Genomic DNA, 19,067 nt, shown 5'->3' with positions numbered 1-19,067 from the left:
GGACAATAAATTAAACTAACTGACTAACTATTCACAGCACAGAATACCTGTTAACCACTTTCTACCTGGCGTCCCGGCCTATTTTGGTCATGTTATTAAAAGTGAATATTTTTAAATATCACACTCACTATTTTGCTACTATTCTAGGGGTGCAACGGTTAATCAAACTAATTGATCACTTAAAAAACGAACCAATACTTTTTTCCTACCACAAAAAGACATTGTTAAAAAATATAATATGACTTGACGAAGATGTAATCAGACATCTGTGCTTTCACTGCTTTGTACCCTGCTATCAAAATAAAAAGGCTCCAATCATCTGAGTTGCTCCAGTGCCTTCTGTATTCAAGTATATAATATGGCTTAAGTGGTTAATCAGACTAATCGATTTAGTCGATTATAAAAAATATATATAATAGATTTTATAGATTTTAGATTTTTATATTAATAACAAAAAAGTAATCAATAGAATAATTGCTAAGAAAATAGAGTTTGAACCCTGTAAGTGACCTATATTAAGATCGGAGGTGCTGATGCTATGTGCGTGAGGCTAGGGTGAGTTGAGGCTAGGTCAGGATACCTATAGCACTAGTCTCGCCAAGATAAGATTAGATTAGCCTGCCACCTAAAACCCTAGAGACATGGGGGTAGGGGAGTGGGAAAGCCCCTTATCAGAGCCAGGCCATAGCCACCTGCTAGGAGAGGGGAGGAGAGCGCTAGGTGAAAATTCAGCTCAACCAAAATCCAGTGCCTCCTACATAATGAATGAACCACATGGATTTTGTAGCACCAAGCACCCCACGAAAAAAGATTGGCAAACTCTCAATGTGTTCTGTTTCAATATAAATCTATCTTTAGCTGTGAATAGCAACAATAGCAACGTAGGATGACATTGCTGCTAGCTAAAAGCAGGAGGTGTGCCCTTTGTTGGCATGGTTTAACTGTAATGAGGAGAGGAGAGGAGAGGAGAGGAGAAGAGAAGAGAAGAGAAGAGAAGAGAAGAGAAGAGAAGAGAAGAGAAGAGAAGAGAAGAGAAGAGAAGAGAAGAGAAGAGAAGAGAACTGGGTGGCAGTGTTTGGAGTCAGCTGTCCTGGGGGGAGCTGGCGTAAACATCACCCCATCGGTCCCTTTGTCCCAGAGAGAAGCAGAAATCAACATCAGCCCCCAGGCTGTTGGGGACATATCAGATAACCTGACACAGCACCAGAGCCGCAACATCAAACTCCATGTCAGGCCAGGCAGGAGCGTCACCAGCAGCCTATAGGCCAGAGATTTAATCTAACCAAGCCATTCCATATATACATATACCACAGCTGCCTGTATCTACAAAACGAATCAGCTTCACAGAGTGGATACAGTGGATTCAACTATACGCCATGTAACAAAAGGCAAAAAAATAACACCTGAAAGCCAAAACCGTATCACTGACGGGACCTAATTGTGGATGTTTAACATTATTTAGGCTATTGCTGTTGCTTGAAGGAAGCTATTTTAGAATTTCTTTGAAAATTTCCAAATAATTTACCCAAATATTTCTGAGAATAAAGATCTACAAAAATATCTTGTGATTGTTTTGAAAATGTTTGGAGCATTTAGCCTATAATGAGCTATAATAAGTTGTGAGCTTGTAGATTGGCTATTTTCAGTGGGAAAAACCATCGTATGACTTAAATGTATAAATGCAGCATTAAGCACCCATACAAATCAAGTGGCCAATCTAGTTAAATAAAGATCTTTAAGAGGCTTTGCTGTACCTAAGGTAATAATAGCTGAGAAAATCACTCCTGCCTGCATAGCAGTCACAGACTGCAGGCACCTGAGGTTCCATTTACAATTTGCAATTTAGGCATTGTACACCACCATTTTACAGAGCGACTTGAAAAATATACATATATATAGCAGAAATAGCAGATCTATTTGCTCACAATGTGTGTGTCGTAAGCTTGTAGATCTGCTATTTCTGCAAAAAAAAAAAAAAAAGATTTAATTTAAACTATATAATTATGAAATATATCTGTCACTTCTTTCTATAGCCTACTTACTTAATAAGTCTACTTAGTATAATCATAGTACCTGATGATCATGTTTTAGGGGGGGGGGATCACGGCACTCATTAAAGGTTAGGTTTAGGGCTCAGGGTTGCCTGATTTATCCGATCTACAAGCTCACAGTAGATCTACCTCTTTGTTTTTGCTTTAGTTTTAGGCTTAAAAATGACACGAACAAAAAACAACAGCATTCATGAAATATGTGTATTAAGATGTTGATGTCCTCACAACATATACAGTATACTTACTAATACAAATGTGTGTGTGTGTGTGTGTGTGTGTGTGTGTGTGTGTGTGTGTGTGTGTGTGTGTGTGTGTGTGTGAATGCGTGTGCTGCTGTACGTGCAGGCGTGCATGCGTCTACCTGTCATCCACACAAGGCAGAGCAGCCGTGTGCGTTGCGTTGTAAAGGCGGCTGGGTAACCTAAGCCAGGGTTCCCTTTGTGCGCCGACGCAGCTTGATTAGAACGGCTCTGCTTACAGCCGCTTTGTGTTTGACCACGTCTCCTCTTTCAGCCATCCTCCTCCAGTGCTGCTACTGGCACACACACACACACACACACACATCGCAGCGGAGGACTATTACAAAATATTAAAATATATAATGCCCTCATGCCACGTGCCTACTGTAAATGTAATGGTGCTTGCTAAAATGGTATACCGTATGATACTGCTCAGAAATCGATGCATTTGGGATAGACACACACACACACACACAGCACACGGCACCTGAAATGTCCGTATGGTTGATGCTCGAAAATTGTGAAAAGAGCAACTGTACAATCTCACAACGTGAGATGTGTTGAGCTTATAACAACACAATTAAATATAGAATACACATGTGGTTACACACGCACGCACACGTACAGATGCACCTGAATTGACCCCGTGTTAGGATACTCTGTACAGTATACTGTGAACCGTGGCGCTGTGAAGCAGCCAACAAATGAGCACATGGTTTGTCTTAAGTGTTTTGATCACGTTTGTGGTTGTTTAAGAATCTTAAGGATAAATCAAGTAGGCCTACACCTCACAGGACGACAGGCTGTGGTACGAGCAGTTGAATACACTTTGGATGTCTCGGGAGTGGGGGGGGGGGGGGGGGGGTACTCAAAGGGAATATAAATCCAACAGGAATGTGAGAATGCTATTCGCAGCCAAAACGTATACTTGTTAACTCCAACGTGCAGTTGCTTTAGTCACTCTTTACATCTCTGCCAAGTCAGGCAAGATGCAGGACTGACAGTAGCGTCTCCAACAAATCATCTTTTGAGTACTTAATATTAACACTAAGGCCTAGAATGTTCTAAAAGAAATTGACATTCTCAGTGATGTCGTCAGCACTATACTGCTTTTGACAGGGGTGGGAAAACTATTTGGGCACATGGTCGCTTGCCGTGATCGCAGTGTCAGTCGATTTAGACCACCATTGATTGCATGTCTTATTATAGGCTACTAATTCACCCTTTGTCAGCGTTCTGATTGGTCCCTGACTGACTAACCAGCAGGCTCTTTCTGCCTTGTTCCCCCCCCTGGTTCCGCCTTGTTTATGCGAAGCGGGGCACAACCACGGGCGGAACTTGTCGACAAAGGGTGAATTAGAATTGGTTGATCAAAAAGAGTTGGTTGCCAACTCCTGACACAGTGAATATATACAGTATATAGAATACTAGCTGCATTCTGTACTAAACAGTAAACAGTGAACACAATAGGTATACCATTGTTTTATCATTTGTTGAGAGGATGGTTACAATCTTACCAGGTACTAGCTTAGCAGCTCCCTTCCCCTTGTTGTGTGTGTGTGTGTGTGTGTGTGTGTGTTACTTTTACAGAATGGCTTCTCAGATTGGTCCAGATTAACCACTTCCAACCTGGTGTCATGTTTCAGCTGTTATTATATGGCAAGAATTGTCATAAGAATAATTCAATAGGGGAAATGTGATCTATAAGATCACAGTGCATTGCGCTGTGAGTGGGTTATAGCAGCAAAGCATTAAAATAGGGGTTTAAGAAAGTGGTTCAACTCTGTTCAAATTCACCACAGGATTTTTCCTTCCATTCGGTGGTAATGTGGTCTCAAGGTGCTTGCGTCACACAAAGCCTTCCTGTGACGTCAAATGGCAGAGCCACCGGCCAGCAGAGTTCTGACAATGGGGGTGCAAGCCAACATTAACATATGCCAGCCTGCTAAATTAAGCTCCTAATTAACTATCGCATGCCGTGATAACATTATGGGATAAACACAGAGTGCCGAATGGTCACCTGAACTAAATGCCCGGTGACACACATGCGTCCTTGTTCATAGTGCCAATGTCAAAGTAGCAGACATACACTCACAATGTAACAAACATAATATGTTGCATTTATGTTGAAACATCTGACTCATCAGAATGAAAAGTATGCTCATGATTTCATTTGTGCTTTTGGAGAGAGATGGGGGAGAGTTGAGAGAGAGAGAGAGAGACATAGACAGAGCGCATGGGAAGATGGGAGCCGAGCTAATATCAAAGAGTTTACAGGGCTATGGCATAGTGTCCTCCAAGGCAGTTCGCAGTTTCAGTAACCCAGGGCAGATAACGTCACAAGCTACTGCTAGCCGGGTGACATTTAAACAATCTGTCAGACCTGACAGCCTGCTGGAACCCAGCGAGAGAGATAGAGAGAGAGAGAGAGGGGGTGGGGGGGGGGGGGGGGGTGGGGAGAGTGAGGGAGGGGAGAGAGGTGGCGGACAGAGAGGAAGAAAGAGATGGGGGTCTCAAGTGTATGTACGTCTGTGACCTCAAGTGTATAGTGTCTGAAAGAAAGCGGAAGAATGAAACATGAGAATGCCGTGGTTCTGTCAGTATTATCAGCAGGTGGATCTGGGATGTCAGCATGCGCGTGGCTCTCAGCTCAGTTACATCAGCACAACAAACCCTCTGGTCGGCGTCCCGCCCATCATTTTCAACTCAACTCACATATAATCTGTCTCTAGAAATTCACCATAGTACACAAAAAATGCATTCATTAGCAAGCCTGTAGTAACCTTCCACTTTCCATTCTTTGTCGTACAAAATAGGAAAAAACATCTCGCAACTCCCGAGTGTCTTTTGAGCATATTTTACGGCGGGAACTAAAGTTGTTAAAAAACTTTACGGACGTCGGAGTCGGACAGATATCAGCATCATGACTTGTGTGTTTCAGTACCCCTTTGTTTAGAGAGACAAATCTGCCATGTAGGACTGACTGTTGCAAGTGATGTCGAATTTGTTGCATTGGTTGCTATGGTAATTGGTAACAATGTAACAACATACTGAAGGCAGTACTGGCGACGTCACTCTCCCAAAATAACAGATCTACAAACTCACAACACGTGGTTCTCGTTAAAACTTTTTTGCTGTTCACACCGGATCGGATTCGGATTCCAATCTGGATAGGCTAAACATCTGATTTGTGCTTGTGGCCTTAGTTAAAAGCCTTACAAGTCTCAGAGCAGACAAGTCTCAGGCCGCGTCCTCCGTCACCTTGCCCCGCGGCAACACGTTCCAGGCGGCTGCACGAAGTGCGTCAACTACAAAGGGTTTAGGACAGTTCACAGGCAGAACAGAGCAGACTTATCGGACATCATGTGAAGTTATGTGACGCGGAGCATCTGATCTGAAGGGCTTTGGCTTGTCAAACAGTCACCCAAGCACTGTGAGACTCCGCAGACAGTAGTGTCATCACCTCGAAAAAGTCTAGTTGGCAATGACAGCGTTATTATTAAACTATTCCCCAAGACACACTTAAGGGCGTATATATATACTGTGTCTAAAAAAAGAACAGCCACCCGCCCTCCCCTCCAGCATACACACATACCAGTTAACTATACAATCAGGATGGGTAGCCTCAGTGAAAATAAAATAATCTGCTGTTTTGACCTTTTTCTTATTGAGAAATGGTTTACATATAATTTACCATTATTGTAGACAGTCATACAGTCTAGAATTCCCCAAAGGAAATGTGTTGATAATTCAGTCTGACCAGAAGCAGAGTCAAAACATATCCCCACCAGAGATAAAAAAATGAATGACCATAGGGAGGGATATCGAAAGCTCCCTCCCCCATGCAATCCCCCCAGCAAATCAAACCCAAACTGTAGCCAGAGCACAGTTAGAAGTGTGTGTGTGTGTGTGTGTGTGTGTGTGTGTGTGTGTTGGGGGGGGGGGGGGGACACAGGGATCATGTGAAAAGGAAGGAAGGAAGTTGCGTGGTGTCCCAGGGTTAGTAATTCCCTCTGCTCCGTTTAAGGAGACCAGCTTCCAAGAAGAAGATGGTGCTATCACAGACTGTGATCACAGCAACACACACACACACACACACACACACACACACACACACACACACACACACGCGCAAACCCAGCAGGAAATCATGTGCAGGGGAAAGCACCCATCAGTGGGACAGAAATCAGTAGAGATGGCACAGTCGCGTGTGCGCGTGTGCATGCATGCGTGTCTCATCCCCAAAATAAATCTAATCTAATAAAAAATTAAATACGTCCATATGTCCATTCTTTGATATTTAAACATTCTTTTTTTAAATGCACTGTCATTTTGATATACTGAAAAAGTAATTGATAGAATAATTGGATAAGAAAAATCCTGCATGCCCTATAGTGAGGAAACTCCAAATATTTTTTGCAATAATATTATAATCGTTCACATAAAAATAAAATGTGAACGATTATGATCCTTGATTCTCATTTAAAAAGGTCAAACCAGACTAAATGAACTCAGAGAGACCTGTATGGGGTTTCCCCTCAAACGTGAGCAACCATTGCTAAGTCTATTTAAATGTCTCAGGTGCAACACAGTCGGTCTGTCTCCCATACGGATGATGAGTCAACATAATCCATTCTCTTCTCCGTCTCAGACTGTCTACACTGCAGACATTAGGATAAGCTGTAGACTCTACACAGCTAATCATAATCGGGCTCCATATTTCAACTATATGTAAACATCAAACCTAAACAACAAGCTAATCTAAATAACATTCTTAACCACTTGGAGCTCTATTTTTATACTTCGGCTATTCACAAATAGCCACAACGAGCCGCATGGCTACGCATTGTGAGCGCATACATAGACATGCTACTTTTGAGGCATTTATAACGCTTCATCATGGCTATAATGACATGCCCAAAATAGGGACACCAAGGAGAATATGGCTAATATGTTCACATTATCTCTAATTTAATTTTGGGTTGTCCACCACGGGGTTAACTGTAGTGTCAATCACGTTGTCCATCACGGGAGTAGGTCAGGAATAAACCGCACATGGCAGAAGTGCCAATAAGCGAGCATTAACTTGACTGAAACCTGGCTTTGAGGACTGGCCTAAAATAAACCGGGACCCAAAGCGTCCCTAAGCCTGGCGCCCCCCCCCACCTCTCAGCAGAAAGGGCGACAGGGGGGAGAACGAAAAAATAAAATCAAACTAAATGCAAGAGTTCAACAGCTTTATCTTTGGTCTATAATGCGGCTGCTGGTATGTTGCCAGTGCTAGTTTAAGTTACACTAAAATTAAACTAGACAGATGCCACGCATAGCTGCTTGTGTCTCGCCCCAGGGAAACAAACATCTCTCTCATCGTGCAGGGAGACCTGGCCTATAGGATCCCCACTTGTAGGCCTACTTCAGCGGGGCTAGGGGGCACAGGCCTTGAGATCCAAGCCCCACATGTGGTACGCAAACCAGGGATGGCTGCTTGACCCTCTCCCTCTCTCGGTTACATCTTCTCTCAGTCATTCATTCTCTCTCTCCCTTTCCCTTTCCCTCCCTCTCTCTCTCTCTCTCTCTCTGACCCCTCCTCCTCCTCACAGTCCCCAGCTCTATTAAACCCACTGCCTTATAGCTGACACAACTAGGTTAACACAGTGCGCAGACACTGGCTGTGCTAAATGTCAAAGTCTGCGTTCACTTCTTTAAATAGTGCTCTCTCCTTAAAAGAGTGGAGCTCAGTCAAAACATTGCAGTTCACTGGGCAACTGCCAACTGGGAGTATAAGTGATATACATATAGCATGTGAAACGATATATAGACAGACACACGTCCAAGTAGGTCATGAGCAGATTTAACCTTGAACATAAGGACGGGTTGCGTTTAATCATTTAATTATCCACATAAATACATATCAATGGAGTACTTCTACTACTTCTGCATTAGCTCAACCCATAATTGCTCCTGAATCCTGACACACTTCAGGAGGACAGCCTGTAACTTAATGACAGCTGCTCTTCTTGAGTGGTGATCCCCCACCCCTTGTCCAAGTCTAGACTCTCTCTCTCTCTCTCTCTCACACACACACACACACACACACACACACACACACACACACAACCACACACAGAACACCTGGCCATTGTCTGGTATTGCCGCCCCACTAACCTGGTGACTTGGCACACAGCATTCTTACACTCCCCTCTGTCTCTCTCCCGTCAGGGACGACAAAACCTTTTTATTTTATTTTTCTTCTTCCTCTTCTTTCCGGTAAGAGAAAAATGTGTGTAAAGAAGAAGCAGACGGTGGGCTTCAGATGCTCTGGGACGAGAGGGGCGCTCCTACAACCTGCTGCCTACCCTCTGCCACTCTCTCTGGGAGCTCAAAATAGTCCACCATGAGAGCGATGTAATTTCAGTCTTTCCCACGACAACGACTGAGAGGACTGAGACAACCGCTTAAAGCAAGGACACAGGGGGTAGATTTCTCTGTCCCCGACGAGACGGCACTTGGACAGTTTCATTAACTTTTCTTATTTTCTTGTCTTCTTCTTTTTTGCGTCTGTGGCTCAGCAAGTTAGCAATATGACAACCCAGAACAGGGCATTCCTGTGGGGTTTGAGATAACAATAACAGTGACGCTGCAGCAGCACACAGCCGAATCAAACCTGACTCTAGTTACGCGGTGGTCTGTGGCGGTGGCGGTGACTGCTGCTGGCATCTGGAGATTTCATTAGCCTAGATCAGTCTCTCTGATGTCAATGGTGGTCTCCCTCACATCACAAGGAAGCAGAGAGAAAAATGGAAAGAAGCCTCAGCCGACCCGGATGGTAGGGTGACTTCCATTCCATGTGCTCAAGGCTGACATGTGGACCACTTAGAGAACGACCAACCCAGCGCCAAAACTAAAGTGATATAGGCGCAGGAGAAAAGAAAGTTCACGAAAACAAACAAACAAGAGCTACAGTACAGTAGGCTGTCTACAGTGCACGAGCAGGAGAATTGTGTTGGTGTTTGTGTTCATGTTCTTCTTGGCAGCAGGGGGGGAGTCAGCCTGCTCCCCTCTCCTCTCTTCTTTCATTCCAACACGCCATCTGAACCCCACATGGCATGTCTGGGCAGACGGCCAGACACCTCGGCTATGGATCCAGAGAGTGGGCATTCACCCCCCCCCCCCCCCTCCACCACCACCACATACCGCCTCTTCCATCCAATGAGGCCGTCGCTTATAACCCACGTAACCTTAACTCGCCATTGGCTAATTCTTCCACTCTAGCCACCACTTCACAGTAGCTGCTCTTCCACAGCTGGGCTAAGAGGTGCTTTTAAGGACTATGGGACCACTTCACAGTGTTTGTAATGTGTGTGTGTGTGAGTGTGACAATATTAATGTGAGACCCATTTAATTGACCCCCTTGATCATGATGAGAAGATGAGAAGAGACGGCAAAAAGAAAATCAATGAGGGGATTTGATTGATGTAGTTATTAAAAAGGGGGCTGGAAGTGATATTTGTGGTTAAAATAAGTGTTAAATTATAGCTCTATATTACGATGGCAATAATTGCCATTACGTGTTTTCTTCCCGCCCCCCCTTTTTTCCCAGTAACAGTAACAGTCTCTCCGGCTCTTTGTAAGTACAGCCGCCATACACACACTTCAGTCACTCAGCAAGCCTCTGAATAGTAGAGGTTCTAATGTGAGAACTTTACTGTTCTCTCCCTAAGTTGCACCATGCATGCACCATGCCACATTGCCACGATGTCAAGACCCACTCCGTTTGCATTGTTAGCATTCCTTGCTGAAGCTAACTGGTAGCACTAACCACAAGCATAGTAAACACATAGTGAAAACAAACTTTGTATTCAGAAAGGATTGCCAACAATGCAACCAATCAATTCAAGACTACTGATAATAAAATCCTTATGATAAAACAGTCAAGGGCTTAACTTTAATTACAAAGTATGCCTTCCATAATAAATCCTTTTGATTTCCAGTGAAACTGAACAGGTATGTGGGGAGGTTTAGCCCAGTCTAACTCGACAGTACCTAACCCTTAGAGACCACAACACCAACGGGGTGACAGCACCACTGTCTGACATCGTCTTTGAAAGGAGAAGGAGAATGGCTGGGCACGTACCCCGACTGCCAAGAGAGAGACCGGCAAGTGTGGCAATGGACTGGATGCCAGAAGGTGGAAAGAGGAAGAGGGGGAGGCCAAAGAAGACATGAAGACAGACAGCCAAGGAAGACCTAAGCCAGATGGGTGTCAGCTGGCACGGAGCAAGAAGGGTCACCAGAGACCAGAGCAAATGGAGGGGACCCGTCGCCCAATGTTCCAATAAGAACGGGAGGAATATGTCTAAGGTCTGTGTCAGATGGTAAAAACAAAGACTGTAAGGTGGGGCTGTGTCCCCCAAGGCGTTGTTTTTTCTAAGTAGTCACCCTAGTGAATGTTTTCAGTGGGAGGGAGAGATGTGCATTTAATTTCGTCAGTAGTTCTCAAACTTCGTGCCAAGGACCCCCAAATTCATTCAAAAGCAGTGTGATGACTGAGGTGCTGAGGGTCTGTCTATTTGACGGTGCGAAGTTCACGTCTGCCAGGTTTTATGTGGTCACTTATAGGTGAAATATTTTCAACTTCTTTGATTTGTGTTTTAAAAGAGCGATCACGTAACACGGTCCGTTAATAGTTTTGAGAGTTCTTCCATTCCAGCAGCAGCAGCACATGAACTGGGGAAAAGCCCTACTGGCCCTGGGTTAGACTGATGCTGCTGAATGGAACAGTGGAATGCTTCAGTTCAAAGCTGAGTCTGTTTCCTGAACAACAAATCATTCAGCATAGACAGCAAGAGACCATCAGTTTAGCAGTGTGTGTGTGTGTGTGTGTGTGTGTGTGTGTGTGTGTGTGTGTGTGTGTGTGTGCGCGCATGCGTGTGTGTGTGTGTGTGTGTGTGTGTGCGTGCGTGCGTGTGTGTGTGTGTGAGAGAGAGACATGGGGGGAGCTGGTGCATACCATACAGAAGTTTAATTACACACACTCTTCAAAACCTACAGGCTTATAGCCTGATTTGGCTATACATTGTCAACCGAAAACAGCCGATCTACAAGCTCACAACGCAACACAATCTGCAATTTTCGGCAAAGCAAACATAATATAGCGACTGAGTTGGAGTGAAAAGGGCGAGTCCTTATCGCCTACATTTTCTCAATGGTTCCACGCCTATCCAACACTTAACCATTCAGCTACATAAACTAAGAAGCCTAATAGGACAAAATGATTAAAGCCAAGCCTGATAAGAGAAGCCAACATGGCAACATCTGTCACAGTAGCCTTGTAAGTCCCATAAAATGCACTCCCTCCCTCACAGAACGGAATTCTCCCCATGGTCTGAAGAGTCATACTAGGTCAATTTCTACATCATTGTAGACTTCTGTAGGCTTAAGGTGAAATGATAATTATTTATTACACATCTAAGAAAATTCAAATCATAAATCTGAGAGCCAACAAATGTTGTGTGAGATATAAAACACAAGTGACATACAAACAATAGAGACCAAGCTGTCAAGATTATACATAGTGCTCTTCTCTAGATTGCTGCAACAAGTCCTGACTTGAGCGTGGCCCTGCAGAGAAGCAGATCTATTTCACTCTCTGGAGCATGCAACTTACTGGTATTAAAGGCTGATTTATACCTACTAGATGCACACTGGACAAGAATGTGGGCATGCGACACCGGTGCTCAACAAAATATAAGTCAGGCCTTGCACTGGCTACGTGATTCTGCATCTCACTCCAGTTATTAATGTGGACAGGCGCTCCCCAAATAGGGGCGAATCCACTCGCACAGTGGCGCTTTTATTCCTACGCTTATTCCAACTGTGGCTTTTTCCCCCCTCCTTGCCATGCATCCAAATTAAACCTCTCTTTTGTTTAGTTTTTTATCTGGGGGAAAATTTGATTGAAGATAGCAGGGACTAGCCAAGGCTTCTTGGGTTTGTGACGTTGCCAGAACTTTATGAAAAAGGACACAGCTGGGCTATTCACTGAACCCAGAGGTTTTACCAGGACCAGAATGAAGGAGAGCCAAAGCGAAGTACACGCCAGTGCGTGGTTGTGACTAAGCGAGCCATGCTGAATACCTAGTGTTTATGACACACCATCCTGTCTCGCTGTCCTGACACCGTACTACCATGCTAATGATGGTAGTTTACCATCATTAGATGGTAAACTTAGACTCAATAGACCCCTAATGAAGTGGAACGCAACAGAGAAGACAATGCTTAAGTTTCACTGGCTGAGAAACAAGACAGGGAGCAATAATGCTGTTTTCACACTTATAGCAAATACTCACAAATATAAAATGTGTTGTCACGTGGCAGAAAAATAGGTCAATAACATCAACATCATCCAAGGTATTTTCTTTCCAACTGCAAAACGTTGTGGCCTTTCCTCCTTTGAGTTGTGGACTGGAGTTGTTGCTCTTAGCAATTATGCTTTGTTGTATGAAGGCAGCCAAACATAGATCCCCTTATTATAGGCTACTTATTGAAAGCTAATCTAATTTCATGAGGGTAAAGAATTAAACTGCCGCCATCTTATTTCCCCTTGGAACAATGAAATAGACTGTGATCATTTCTTGTCAGTCATTCTGTGATGAGGCAGTCATTTCAATCGCTTAAAAATAACAAACTAAGCTAGCTAAACTAACCATAATCAGTTATATTCTCTTTTGGGCTTATTTACGGTGTGGTCATTCAATCCATTTCCCCACTAGCTGTGTAAACAAACAACAACCCCTGCCTTATTTACTGAATGCTGTAATCATGATTCAAAAACACATATTTAAGCACACATACTATACACAAACCATAAATGAGAAAGTGTTCTACTAAAACAGATCAACATGAACAGATGATGACGTGAGCCATGCTCTCACACATCTCCCTATATGCAACAGTCACCAGTACTATACAAAAGTGCTTTGTCAAGTAGCGAACACTCTGTGACACTGTCAATTGAGACAATTTAGCAGACACGATCATTTCTTAATCCAACAGGCACATAACGTTGCTGTCGGGCAGAAACCTCTTATGTCCTTTATTTGATGTTTTTTGGTAAATTAATGCCCTACTTGATAATACTACAGCGTCAAACTAAAGTATCCAAAATGAAAATAGCATCTACAAGCTCAAATGGTGGAGTGAAGGGACACGTTTTGAGCTTGTCGATCTACCATTTCGTTTTATTTGAATCCTGAGAAGTGACAGTTTTGGACATATGCAGTTTCCACCAGACAGAGATGATAGTGCAGCAACACAGTGCTGGTTGGAAACTTGTGGAAGCCTCATATAGCCCACACTCTCCCATTAAAGTGTTGTTGTGCAACATGAAGCGATTAATAGCTTGTAAGGCTATTAGTGACCAGTGGATTTATTGAATTGTTGTTTGAAACTGTGCCAAGCAACTGTGATAAGGAATTTCCATGTACTACATATGTACCTTGAAATCTGAAGAGGTATCTTTGATATTGACACCCTTGGGAGAGTGGTACCATTATACCATAATATAGTTATAGCCTCACTATACACAGTGTTGTGATGGTAAAAAACACACATGCACGCGCACACACACACACACACACACACACACACACACACACACACACACACACACACACACACACACACACACACACACACACACACACACACACACACACACACACACACACACACACACACAATCCTATCTAATATTCAATTTCGTAGATGCGTTTTTCAAAAACTATTAAATATGCTCATGCAAGCCTACAGTTAAGAATGCACTCTCCTCTAATAACATGTATTACTGCAATAACACACACACACACACACACACACACACACACACACACACACACACACACACACATCACCTACACTACATCCTCTGCAACCGCGTAACCATCGGTGTGCTGAAATAAGGATCTCTTTTACTTTGTTACAATGTGTGATGTTGACATTCACAATGTTGACCCTTCACTCAACCATACAACAGCAGCACAACTGCAACCCCTGTGCAACAACACAGCACACAAATGATGCTGTTGAAATGTATGGCTGAAAATAGCCGATCTACATCACGGTTTTGCATGAGCCTGTTTAAAATAACCCCTAAGTTGTTCATCAATATGTTGATATATTAGAAAAACATATATAGCCTTCTCCAATAGAACGAATAGGTCTAATACAACAGGTCTGCCAAGTTTTGTATCCCTGTCAGATTGTTTTCCTCCTTCAGTGATGCATGTCTGGTCTACCTAATTTTGTATTCCTGTCAGAAGGTCTCTCTCCTCCAAGATAATGCATGGGTCAACGCAATATGCATGGCAAGATGGTTTTAAATCATCTAGCATAGTGGGGTTTGGGGACCCCAGGGGTCCTTGGAGGGAGGGGGGGTTCCAGTGAATCCCCACCCAAAAAAATGACTGATAGTTTGGAACCAAATGGACCCCTATATGGGTCTGCACATGGAGGTTCCATTTGTACTATAGGAGTTATGGGTCCTTGAAGTTGAAACGTTTGAGAACCAGTGAGTGGTTTCAAAGTTACAAATAATTGTATACGTGTAGCCTATTTATATATATTGTACACACACGTACAATAATATATATTACATATATTATACAATTTACACACACACACACACACAGTGTCACTCTCACTCTCTCTCTCTCTCTCTCTCTCTCCCCAAAAGCATGTTCTGAAGCGTTGTGAAGCTCATGCAGTGGTGAAGCATGGCGCTCCAGTGAGTGGTGCTGTACTGTACTGTACTGTTACTGTTACTGTACTGACCTTGCGGGCCTAGGGGCTGCTGCTGGCCGTCCTCCCCGAAGATCAGTCTGAAGTCCAGCTCCTCATTCCCGGTACAATTTGTAGCAGTCATCGGTTTGACAGCTCGGCACAACCCCGCCACTCGGACGTCGACGGACACGGACGGATAAAGAGCAGCTTATGCTCTTCCAAAAAGATATCACAACATTTACCAAAACTTTAACTTTTTATTGTATTTATTTGAACTTGTTCTCCCTTTTCTTTGCGATAAGTGAGGACCGTGTTTCATTAACGCGTTACAACCTTGTCTCTCCGCGTTTCTTTTCCAGTACAAATGTAAAAAGAAAAAAAAATATATATAGCCGGTAAAGTATCGCTCTTCGTCCCGTTTCGTTCCGTTCGGTTCCTCTTCTCTCCTCTCTGGCGTTCTTTATTTCCCCTCCTGTGAAGAATTGAAGTTGTGTGGAAGTGTCTGGAGACACAGCGGCTGACGGTAGAGCTGCCGTCCGCCTCAGCGACGCTTCTGTTCGGGTTGTTTAGTGTCAATAAGACGCGCACGGCACGCAGACGCACGGTTGTCCTCTCTGACAGGAGCACACACATCCCAACTTTTACTGAAGGTACACTCTGGTTCCCATAGCCCGGAAGGATCACCCGCACCTTCATTGGCTAAAAAGGATTGTCGGGACAACCGCTGGCAGCATAATAGTAAACATGGTTGAAACTCAACATGTGACAAAACTAGGGCTGCTACAACTTGTCTTGAACTATCGATTATAGGCCTATGTTGTTATTATCAATTACTTTTCCGACTTATAATCGAGAAGGGTGTGTGTGTGTGTGTGTGTGTGTGTGTGTGTGTGTGTGTGTGTGTGTGTGTGTGTGTGTGTGTGTGTGCGTGGAGAGAGAGGGAGAGAGATTTCATTTCATTTATTTGACTAATTGACTTGCAACACTGTACACATAATATATGCCTACTAGTTCACTTATTTTCAAATGAAAGATGACCGTTGTTTTAGACAAAGCTGATGCATAATGCTGCTACTCTTGTGGGGGGAAAAATCATCTTCACTCGATCGGGTATTTAATTAATTTATTAAACTTATTTTATAGTTAGACAGAAGAGAGGATGAGGTATAGCCACTAATGGAAATGTGTATTGCATAAGGACTAAGGAGACACCTCTATTATGTAAAATGATTCAAATTGATCATGTTGATTGTCTGATTAACCAACCCTATTTCATTTGATACTTAATCTGGGCAACAATAAAATAGCTGATCTACAAGCATCACGAAGCTTATATCTGACATTTACCTGTATTGATGAGCACACGGCTGCCATCTTGCCAGCAAGGTGCTACCTAGGTGCAACATCCCATAGAGAGCCCAATCATCCAAACAGAAAAGTCCTATTTAATTGTATTAAATCACGTCAAACTCACCAACATTGCAGCTGTACGAAAACCTTGAATTATCGTCTTACTATCTGCAAAGTGTTTGTTTCATAAAAATCCACCGTAGACATGTTATGAGCTACTTCTTGTCAAGAAATGTCTTACAGATGATTATTTTTCCAAGTGTCAGAGTTTGGAAGCACTTGTAATCAGTAAAGCAACCTCCTGCTGCCTCCTGCATTATGTGCAAATTCTAAACAGGTGGTACACATGGGCTGTTGAGTTATAGTCAACGAGCACTTCCAGAAATCATCTGCAAGGAATTTATTGACAGGGAGCAGCTCATAACATATGTCTACCGTCGGAAGAACGCTGTCTCTGCAGCAGTGTGTGTCACACCCCTAATGGTGTTCATTGATACTTCAGACATGGTCAAAATATTGTATTATACAGTCTATATGTCAGTAAAATCGAGAAACCAGTGAAATAAAAAACGGAACGTGGGGCAACCGTCTTTGCGGTGCAGGAGGCTACACCGGGTCGGGCCGGGTCACTGGTCACAGTCCTCAACAAAAACACCTTGAAGACCCTAACATGCAGGAGACCTCACAAGGTTTCTGTTGACAACAGAGTACAGCATCTTGCAATGGGCCTGGTCTTCAAGATTCGCTACACCACCAAGATACCCTTTCCAAATACTTCCTTAATGTCAACAAAGTCCACACTCAAAACACCAGAGGGAGTTCAACAACGTGCAACCCAGATTCGGCTCAAACAAGCCATTCAATTCATTTCGCTCCTATGGCACTAAAATGTGGAACGCCCTATACCAACAGATATCAAGAAATCTTAATCCCTTGACTCCTTCATGAGCACCTACGGACGGCGGCAATTAGAAACTGGCCCCTGTAAAAAAAACAAGTCAGGGCTACATGTTTTTACCTTTTTTAATTTCCTTATAATATAAGGAAATTAATATTATGATGATTTCCTGTTTTTCACAGAAGTGTATATATTTGTCTGTCTTTAAATGTGAAATGGAGGACCCTGATGTAAACAAGTCTTAGTACTTTTCGTGGTTTCGTCCTCTTGGCAGTTGTCTTTTGCATTCATTTTAAATGTAGCCTACCCATTCTACATACTGTGAGTACAATTTTCAATCAATATGTGAAGCATTGTGGTAGCCTATTTATGTCACAAAAAAGTAGAAGTACCTCCAAAATGTACTTCAGTACAGTAGTCTACTTGAGTAAATGTTTACTTTCCTCTCTCTCTCTCTCACTCTCTCTCTCTTTCTCTCACACACACACACACACACACACACACACACACACACACACACACACACACACACACACACACACACACACACACACACACACACACACACACACACACACACACACACACACACACACACGCACGCACACACAACCAACTAGCCAACCACAACGCGGACCGGCCGTCCCTCCTGCCTATAGGAACTAGACGGTAGCTTCAACCGCAGCTGGCTGACAGGGCAGTGCCAGTGACGTCAGCAAAATAAGGTAGACAGACACTCACTGGGGAGAACACTGTCACCTCATGGGGTGCGGAATAATAGCTATAACGTTTATCAACTGCTTTATAAAATAATCCAAGAATATGTACTTATTGAAGTGGTTTATATTATAATATAAATCACGAATATATGTTGTATAGGCCTACTTAAAGTTTATGGACTGGTGCTCCACAAACATTTTCATGTCAAGGACCCCCAAAGCGTAGCCTATGACCGTGACCCCCATCTGAAAATATATCGTGGCAGACAATTAATAAAATCCAAATATTTCAAAAAAATTGCTGATCTACAAGCTGTCACTTATTATATGTTTAACATTGGCATGTTAAGTTAAGGTAAGCATTGAATAACTGTACATTATATTAAAATGTTGCAGGTCTAATCATCGTCCATTCGTCCCTCTTGTTTAAGGAGAAAAGCCACAATACTTACACCCTGGGTAAGTATTCACATTCCTTTACGACTGTTGGCAGGGTGTTCCACATTTTTGTGGCATAGGACGAACAAATTTACTTCAGTTTTTATTTTGTATAGGCCTATAGTTTTATATTTTATTTTCAGTCTTTTGTTTTTGTGTTGCCACGTTTCTAACTCACAAAATCCCTCATTTGCGACACAGTTTTGCATCACAATGGGAATTCCCCTTCAGTCTGTCAGCTCTCTGCCTATGCAAATTGCTCCTACTTTATCATTATAACAATGTATGCAAATATAGAACCTTTCATTATTGGTTTATAACTTATGAATAATTTCCTTTCACTGTGAGTTCAACCGTGTGTTTAGTATTTACAGACTGCCTGGTACGGTACATACAGTGATAATTTGCATGGGCCAATTGCTCCACCCAAATCAATCTGTATACGGGATCAACACTACAGCCTCAGTGTTTGTCTACCATTAAGCTATGCAACTTTCCTGTTCTACCCTGGATTTGGACCCGGGTCTGCTGCGCAAGTGCTGATTCATCTCTGAGCCTGCATGCCTGCTTGCTCTGGGGAGAAATTGAACTT

The 19,067-nt window shown here is 43.1% G+C and overlaps 1 protein-coding gene across 3 annotated transcripts in view; it reads right to left on the bottom strand.

Moving 5' to 3' along the window:
* Positions 1–15,689, bottom strand: part of nfatc3a (nuclear factor of activated T cells 3a) — a 102,688-nt gene extending 86,999 nt beyond the window's left edge. Inside the window, exon 1 of one of the 3 annotated variants that reach the window (XM_080759340.1) lies at positions 15,122–15,689. In XM_080759340.1, the coding sequence (XP_080615466.1) occupies positions 15,122–15,212 (91 nt within the window). In that variant the 5' untranslated portion in view covers positions 15,213–15,689. Of the gene's footprint in view, positions 1–2,412; positions 2,523–8,455; positions 9,227–15,121 lie in introns of those variants that run through there. The other 2 variants (XM_080759341.1, XM_080759342.1) reach the window with 2 other exon arrangements.
* Positions 15,690–19,067: the final 3,378 nt, after the last annotated feature.

This window comes from Protomyctophum bolini (genome assembly GCF_963924005.1).
Source record: "Protomyctophum bolini genome assembly, chromosome: 1".
NCBI classification, from domain to species: Eukaryota; Metazoa; Chordata; class Actinopteri; order Myctophiformes; family Myctophidae; genus Protomyctophum; species Protomyctophum bolini.
The sequence above is the reverse complement of the archived record's forward strand: the minus strand, read 5'-3'. Positions and strand labels throughout refer to the sequence as shown.